Raw genomic sequence first — 8,808 nt, 5'->3', positions numbered from 1 at the left:
AAGTGTTGGTTGACAGCTATACAACCCACCTGAGCTTTCTGTCACACCACACCCACCTCCTCTGTCGAGCCAACCTCAGCAGTGCAGGGAACCCCTACAACTCAGCAGAGCCCTTTATGGTGAGCACTACTCCTCCTTTCTCCCTTCTTCCTGAGTTATACCACCAGGTGACAGGCAGTTGGCAAACCCAGTATTGAGATAACATCTCATGGAGCATATCCAAAACCTTCAAATGACATGGTGCACTAAAACAAAGACACAGACTTTATTGAGGCAGATACACTTCCTAGCAAGGAAGGAAAGGGTCTTAAAAGTTCCTGGAGCAACTGGTTCCTGTGTACTTCTTACAGGAAGGTGGAAATTGGGGTGGAGGACTGGGGTGCAGAATTAAGGCACAAGTAGCTCACCAATGAGGAGCAAGGCAGGAAGAGAGAGGAGAGAGGCCTTAGAGGAGGAAGAGAAAGAAGAAACAGAAGGATCCCTGAGGAAGGTGAAGGAGGAGGAGGGGGTGGGGAAGGAGGCCTTGGGGGAGGAGGTGACAGCTTAGGAAGGTGCTGGCCTCAGTTCATGTACACGGCTGACCAGGCCAGATATCCCTTGCCTGGTTGGGCTCAGCTGGGCCTGCTCCAGAGGAAGAAGTTGCAGCGAGAAGAGGGGTCAGTGGAAGGCCCCCGGGGCCTGGAACACATGTAGAAGTGGCGGTCCTGATTGGGTCCTGCCTTCTTCACAGTTCGCATCACACATGGCTCCCCATGGCCCCCACAGAGCGGCATGGGCAAGGGACCCCCCAGCACAGACTTCCAGAATGAGGTCCGTAGCTCCTTCTCATCCTTGGCCTCTGCATCCTTGGCCTGCCCCTCTACCCCTTTGCCCATCACCTTGTCTTCTGGGATCTTTGGAGTCACAAGGGCATGCAGGTTAGGAAGCTCCAAATTGGTAGAAGCTTGGAGACGGCTGGAGGATGGCTGGAAGTAGTTAATCAGTTTTTTTTGGCCTTTGCTGGAGCCAGCCCGACTTGGCCGAGGCCTGATTGAGCGCACATGGGCTTTGTTTTGGCGCATCTGTCCCTGGGTTTGATTGCTGAGCTGCAGCACTGACTGCTTGGACACAGGCTCTTGTTTGGGATGGACTAGGAAATGAAGGATCTTGAGCTGGGTGCCTGAAAACTCAGGGAGGAAGCGGGTGCAAAGAGGAGGGCATTGTTTTGCCGGCACAGAAGACACGTTCAAGACTGCACCCACGGGGCAATGGTCAGAGCCCATCACCTCAGGCAGCAGGAAGGAGTTCTGGAAGGTGTCTATAACCAGAGTCCTGTCTCCCAGCACATAGTCAATCCGGGAGCCATAGTTCAGACGGCAGGCGCCAGTGATTGTTGACCAGCAGGTAAAGGCCCTCTCCTGCTTTGGATGGAAGCAGCGGTAGGTATCAATAAAAGCCCCTACGTGGGACCCACCCTGGCAATCCAGCTTACTGAGCAGGCCGTCCATCCACTTGCGTCCCGGGTCCTCTTCAAAGCATTCCTGGGGAAAGGGAAGGGGGACAAAGGGAAAGGCAGAACTAGATGCCGGAAGGGACTTTGCTTCATTTTACAGACAAGAAAACGTAATCCAGCAACGGCTGGGATTCCATTTCCATCCTTCCTCATTTGTTTATTTGCTTCATCAAAGCAATTCTTAGAATTGCTCACCAAAAGAATGGAAAATAGGAAGCTAAAGGTGGCTGCCTCTAAAAAGTAGGGCTAGGGCTAGGAGTTAAGAAGACTGCTGCCTTTTCATTTAAACCCTCTGGCACTATTTGGCTTCTCTTGTGTCAAAGCCCTCACTGACCATCCCTCACTCCTGAGCTCAGGGGCTCCAGAAATCCATGTCTGATTACTTCCTTTGACTCTGCTCCCCAGTTCATCCATCCATCCAATTCACCCACCCACTCAATGCAACAAATGTTCAAAGAACACTGAGCAGGAGTAACCTAGGCAGAGGGTGTTACAAATGAAGAGAACAGCCTCTGTGATGGGCCCCTGGAAGGAGGGGACAGTATACCCAAACACCTGAGGGGAGGCCAAACTGAGGGCCAGAACACCAGCAACTGATTACTATAGTTCATGCCCTTAGACTAGGGGTGTACCAGAGGAGACAGAGAAAACTGAAATTAAGCGATGATGTGGAGCCCGACAGGTGTGGCTCAGTGGTTGAGCTTCGACCTATAAACCAGGTCATGGTTTGATTCCCTGTCAGGGCACATGCCAAGTTGCGGGCTCAGTCCCCAGTGGGGAGCATGCAGGAGGCAGCCGGTCAATGATTCTTTCTCATTATTGATGTCTCTATCTCTCTCACTCTCCTTTCCTCTCTGAAATCAATAAAAATATATTTTTCAAAAAGAGATGATGTGGAGCTAGACTCTACAGTACTCGCTGGCCAATTGAATGTGGGAAGGGTAGAGGAGGGAAGAAGGACAATACCAACACAATTCCCAGGCTTCTGGAAAGAGCAACCAAGGGGATGATAGTGCCATTTTTAAAGATGAGAAAACTAGAAGAGCTGATCTTGTGGGAAGTGGACATATTCTGCTACTTTGGACAGTGCCATGTGACCTGGTACTATTAATTCTCATTTGCTGGAAGAAAGAAGGTAGAAGATGAATTTAGATCTAGGATAGTTCTGAACTTAAAAAAAAAAGGTTCATGAGCAGGAGACAGAGTGTATTAGAAAAATGATTGGCCCTTGAATTCTGGCTCCCAAAGGAGCCCCATCTCTGGCCACTCACCTCCCTTCCCATGTCACCCCCTAAAAATGGGACTTGCAGCTAACTATGCACACCAGGCAAATTCTCAACCTGTAGCCTTTTCTCATGCTAGAATGCTTTGGTGCCCTCGCCCCAAAGCTCTACTCTACTCATCTGTTAAGATTCAGACATTTTCAGATGCCTCCCCGATGCCCAGGCTGGCCCAGGAATCCCATTTCTGAGCTCCCTAGCTACCTGGACTGCCATCTCTGTCTCAGCCCTGAAGACACCATTCTATAAGTGGCTGGTCATGTGTCCATAGCCTACCACCACACAGAGAACTCTGAGGGGCCAAGAGTCAGAACTGGGTGGTAACCTGGGTCACCATCATGTGACTCAGGCTAGGTCAAGGGTAGGGTCAGTAAAGTCTACTGAATGAATAAACAATCCTCAGTGCTTTGAGAATAGTATTTCAAACTAAGTTCTGCTTTTCCATGAAGGAAGCTGCCCCTGGGCCAAAAACAAACAAACAAACAAACAAAAAAAACAACCAGCACTGATTGGCTGGCTGAACAGAACCACAGTCAGGAGTGAGGTCAGGGGCATAGAGGGAGCCTTACCAGATTGACTGCATCCCAATGGTCAATGGGGCGGTGCGCTGTGTTCAAGTCACCCAGAATGATCACATGGCTGAAAAACACAACAGTGGGATTGTCAACTGGGCATTCAAGCGAGGGAAGCAGTAGTCCTGGCCCATCTACGTTCTCCTGGGCTCAAGAGCTCAGACAGGCCACCTCCCAAATTGAGGCCAAGGTGAGAACCAACAGCAACTCGTAACAGCCTCCTTCTACAATCTCATTGTAACCTTGCTGCCCTTTACTCTTAACCAACTCAATTCTGATCTCCAAAGGTGACACTGTTCCATCGGACATGACTGTCTGACTCATCACCTCAGGGTATTTTTCTGGTCCTTCAAAGTTGAATTGGGGTACCACTTCTTCTAGGAAGCATCCCTTGATTACTCTAACACACCCTCACTTTCCTGTCCCTCTCTGGGATAACACTTATTATTTGCTCCCAGGAATTTCATATTCCTCATCTCATTTCATTCTTAAAGCTATTCTGTGAGATAGGGACTCATACATTCATTTGACAAAAGAGAAAAGAGAAGCAGGTCTAGCCTTGGGGCTCATAGTGAGTAACAGGAGGAGCCAGAATAGGTGCTCAGAGGTATTTGAGTACAAACCCTGTATTTGTGTTCCTTTCCCTGGTCCTCATAATCTTATAGAGCAGGGCCTATTCAAGTAGGGATGCTGGTGTCTGCCACTAGACTGAAAAAACTCACAAGACGAATATCCCATTTCCCTTCCAATGGAGCCTGACATAGGCTGGGCACACAAGATAAACTCAAGGAAGCCTTGCTGCCCAAGCCTGCAGTACCTGCCAGCTGCCAGGAGGGCTTCTGCTCGGATCTGCAGCAAGCGATAGAAGCGCATCTTAAAGGTCAGCCGCTCAGGACTCCCAGGGTCCGCGTGGGGGCAGTACACGTTGATTATGGTCAAGATCTTCTCCTTACCATCCCAGGTGCTGGGGAGAACAGAACCCCCCAAGAAAATGAGTCATTTTCAAGCCTCTCCTCCTCACACCTCGGGGCTTCCACTTAATGGTTCTCTGTGGGATTGGCGCAAAGAAAGGGGACAGAAAGACATGAACGAGCTGACACACACAGGACTTGGGGACTGACGAGAGATTTGGCAAGGAGAGGGCCATCTAGGCTGACACCCAGGTAAAGCAGGGATGGTGCTGCCAGTCAAAAAGACAGGACACACAGAATGAGAACACCCTGGGGCAATGAGTTCAGCCTACGCTAAATTGCTTTTATTTGTGCCTGTGGAAATACGAGAGCTGAATCTCCCAGCTTTGCCTCCTGTAGAGATGGGGGACTCAAGGCTCAGAGGGAACACGATTTACCCAGTGTCACACAGTGAGTAACCCAGCCAAGACCAGAGTCCAGGAAAGGCAAGTTTGGCAAGTTTCCTATGGAGAATGCCTGTTTATAAAGGCTAGCCTCAGAATCACATGTAGAATAGAACCAGCAGTGCTCAGTGAGAGGGGGGAGGTGGGCTATTACCGGATCTTGTGCTGAGTGAGGAGGGCCCGGCCCTCATTATCCAGAGCCCGAAGCTCCTCTTGGCTGAACTCATCCATGTTTCCATAGCAACCCACGTCCCCATTCTGAGGGGCAAGGAGGCCACTCAGGCCTTCTTCAGCAGCCACTGGGGTGGCGCCGTCCTTACAGAAGGTGGCTACACCTAGAGACAGACAGGGTATTTTGAGCAGGCCTGGCAGCCAACAACCTGTTGCCCCCACACAAGTCACCTGAGTCATCTTCATCAAGTGTGGTTGTATCAACGCTTCTACCAACTCAAAGGCCATTGATGGCTCCCTAGAGCCTGGGGAAACTCTACTCAAACCCTGAAGTCTCAATTTCTTCATGTACAGCAGCTAATATTCTAAGTGTTGTACATGAATACATGATAAGTGTTCAACTAGTGTTAGCTACTACCATTATCACGTGGACTCATTTGTGTAATCCTTATAATTGCCTTAGGAGGTACGAATTATCCCCGTTTTCTAGCTGAGGCATAAAGAGATTAAGCAACTTGCCAAAGGGTAGAGCTAGGAAATGAGCTAGGATTTAAACCCAGGTAATCTGGCTCCAGAGCTCATACAATTAACCACCACACTATTGTGCTTCTGAGGTCCAATAGGATAATTTGACACATAAAATTTGACAAACAATTTTATGTGGCTTTAGTTCTATGGACTAAAAGCCTAAGTTTCTCATTACCTTCTCATCAAAGATTGGAAAACCCTTTCTCCCTACCTGCTTTCATCACCAATTTAAAGTCCCCCAAAACCCCCATTTACCGGAATAGCCACTCCGGTTGCGGCTGAAGCTGAAATAGGAGTTATAGCCCTCAATGATAGCCAGGGGCTCTGTCAGTGCATCCCCTGAAAAAAGATGTAAGATTATGTCAGAGATGAAACTAAGACGCAGGACACATAAAGGCCTGGAATTACAGATGTAAGGCCAATTCCTTGTACACATCAGAGTCAGAGTTGGAAAATAAAAAGGAAGTATCTATGATTAGAGGAGGAGCCCGAAAGGTTAGGACTAGAGAGGGAATTGATACTGGAATTAGGAGGAGGGAACTATGGAATGGGAGGTGGAGAACTAGGTAGGAGGAGGGAGGTGACTAAGTGACAGGATGGAGCTGGGGGAGGGAAATAGGGAGCTGGGAATCTGGGCTGGGGGCAGGAGAGGGAATTAGAGTATCTGAACTGGAGATGGAAGGAAAAGCAGTTAGGGAGTCTCAGAAGAGAATGTGGGGGGGGGGGCAGAGAAGGAATCAGGAGAGTGAGCTGGGGATGGGAGATGGATGGGAAGGAGAGGGAATTGGGAGGAATAAGCTTGGGATGAACATGAGGGAAAAATGATGAGGCTCTGAGCTTGGGGGGGGGAGGGAGATGGGAGGAGAGATAAGGGGAACCAGGGATCTAATTAGAAGGTATAAAAAGGAGGAAATAAGGGAGTCCGATCTGGGAGCAAAAATGGGGTGGGAATGAAAGGATCTGAGCTGGGGGCAGGGAGGAGGAATTGGGGAGTCTGACTTGAAAGTGGAGATGGACAGTGTGCGGGCGGGGAGAAAATTATGGGGGCTGAGCCGGGGTAGGAGAATGAATGGGAATTAGAGGATCTGAGCGAGGATGGAGGTTGCAAGGGGGGGAGCGAAGTAGTCTGCTGGGGACAGGAGAGATGAACTGGGAATTAGGAGATCTAGCTGAATTGAGAAATAGGAGTTTCAAGGGGAGGGGACTGGGATTCTGAGAGGGTCTAAGAAGGGGAGGAGTCTAAAGACAGAAATAGAAGAGTGAAATGATATGGAGCGGCGGGCAAGTTAGCAGAAAGGGGAAAGTATGGTAGGGGTCTTGGATTCTTGAACGCTCACTGGTAACTTTAGTCTCCTGAAGACAGAGGATGTCAGCATCCAGCTTGTCCAAAACGCGCGCCATGGCCATGGTGGTACAGCTGTTGGGCTCCTCCGCTTGCAGAGGGCTCCGAATCCCATTAATGTTCCAGCTCACCACGCGCAGCATTGTGACACCAAACCGTTAAAATCTTCCAGCCCGCGCCCAACCCGGGGACCAGAGAGCGACAGGACTCCCCCAAGTCCCCCTAGCCCGGCCTTCGGGCGCCCAACCCGGGGACCAGAGAGCGGCCGGACTCCCCCAAGTCCCCCTGGCCCGGGCCTTCCGGCTTTCCGCGCGCACTTGCGCAGGCGTCCTGTGACGTGCCACGCAACGGTAGGACGCACGTGGGCGGGGCTTCAAGCCCCTCAGTTCCCATTGGCTACAGGAGAGGAAGCTGCAGGGGGCGGAGCGGACATCTAGGAGGAATGAATGGCGGGAAAAAGGCCTCCGGTAGGGCTTCTGCTTCTCCCGCAGCACTTTATTATTTTTTTTAATCTTTATTGTTAAAAGTATTACATATGTCCCCTTTTCCACCCATTGTCCCGCAGCACTTTAGCTCACGCATCCTAGTGTGACCGCGTTTCTGCTCTGCCCCAAAGCCCTTTCGATGCTTCCGATGACTTACAAATGCAGCGGAACCATGCAGCCACCGAAGCCCCTCCCCCAATGTGACAGCCCGCCTCCTGAAAGCAGACAGCTGTGGCGCTGGCGCCCTAGGAGCAGCTGACATAACTGTGCTGCGAGGGAGGAAGGATGCGTGAAGGGAAGTTTGCCGCTGCAGGAGGGAGCACTACGAAGCATAAGACTAGGGAGAGGGCTCTGGCTTTATTGGGTGGGGAGAGTGGGAGGGAGGAGGCTGTCTCAAGCCTGCCCTTTAGCCATTATCTGTCTTGAGCCTTATAACATCCTAAGGACATGGCTGGACACATACATTCTCTTGGCTCCATTTCTCAGATGAGTAAAATTGAGGCCCAGAGAATTTAAGTGAGCTACCAAGCTCCCATGGCTCTTACATATGCATTATCTCATTTCATTCTCAGGACAACCCTTTAAGGGCCATTAAGACTAAGTAGGAGAGATTGAGTGAATTCACTTCATTCTCAGAGAAGTGATAGAGTTGGGATTCAAACCCTATCTTAATCAGCTCAAGGAATATTTTTTGGAGTAACTTTTTCCTAACCACCCACCTCCCGAGTTAGATCTTTTCCTCTAGGCCCTCACGGCACCCTGTGGTCCATTCTGTCACAGCACTTATCACATTGCACAGCTACCATTGATTTCTATTTCTGTCTAGACTGCCAGCAACTTGAGAGCAATGAACATGTCTGATTCATCTTGTTAGTCCCATCCCCTAATATGGGGGATAACATATATTAGAGGAGTTAGTAGATATTTGTTGAATGAATAACAAAGAACAATAGCAATAGCACCAACAGGTTAGTGACTTGATTTTTTAAGTTAATTCATTTTATTGTTATTATTAATTATTATTTATTATAATCCTCACCTGAGGATATTTTTTCCATTGATTTTTAGAGAGAGTGGAAGAGAGAGGGAAAGACAGAGAGAAATATCAATGTGAGAGAAACACATTGATTGGTTGCCTCCTGCACACACCCTGACCAGGGTCCAGGTCAGGGAGGAGCCTGCACCAAGGTGCATGCCCTTGACTGGAATCAAACCTGGGACCCTTCTGAGCCAAACCCACTGAGCCACCCGGCTAGGGCGTGACTTGTTTTTGAGAACACAGAAATAATAGACCAGGGGTCCTCAAACTACGGCCCTCGGGCCACATGCAAATACAAATATTGTATTTGTTCCCGTTTTGTTTTTTTACTTCAAAATAAGATATGTGCAGTGTGCATAGGAATTTGTTCATAGTTTTTTTTTAAACTATAGTCCGGCCCTCCAACGGTCTGAGGGACAGTGAACTGGCCTCCTGTTTAAAAAGTTTGAGGACCCCTGTAATAGACATATACAATGTACAGGGAAAAGTGTAACTTAGGTTCCTCACCCAGAATTGCAGCATAATTATTTCTCCCCCCCCCCCCC

The 8,808-nt window shown here is 49.4% G+C and overlaps 1 protein-coding gene across 3 annotated transcripts; it reads right to left on the bottom strand.

Moving 5' to 3' along the window:
* Positions 1–241: 241 nt before the first annotated feature.
* APEX2 (APEX nuclease (apurinic/apyrimidinic endonuclease) 2) lies at positions 242–7,065 on the bottom strand. 3 transcript variants are annotated; one of them, XM_005860898.2, is made up of 6 exons: positions 6,735–7,065; positions 5,653–5,736; positions 4,853–5,033; positions 4,162–4,308; positions 3,342–3,411; positions 242–1,520 (listed from the first exon to the last, which is right to left on the bottom strand). In XM_005860898.2, the coding sequence occupies exons 1-6, from the start codon at positions 6,880–6,882 to the stop codon at positions 612–614; spliced, it is 1,539 nt and encodes a 512-aa protein (XP_005860960.1). In that variant the 5' UTR covers positions 6,883–7,065; the 3' UTR covers positions 242–611. The 3 variants fall into 3 exon arrangements, with proteins under 3 accessions (XP_005860960.1, XP_005860961.1, XP_005860962.1); XM_005860899.2 differs by lacking the exons at positions 4,853–5,033; positions 5,653–5,736 and having other exon boundaries at positions 6,735–6,815; XM_005860900.2 differs by lacking the exons at positions 4,853–5,033; positions 6,735–7,065.
* Between the last annotated feature and the right edge of the window lie 1,743 nt (positions 7,066–8,808).

Source organism: Myotis brandtii, unplaced genomic scaffold (assembly GCF_000412655.1).
Source record: "Myotis brandtii unplaced genomic scaffold, ASM41265v1 scaffold1424, whole genome shotgun sequence".
Lineage (NCBI taxonomy): Eukaryota > Metazoa > Chordata > Mammalia > Chiroptera > Vespertilionidae > Myotis > Myotis brandtii.
This window is presented reverse-complemented; position numbering and strand designations above follow the sequence as displayed.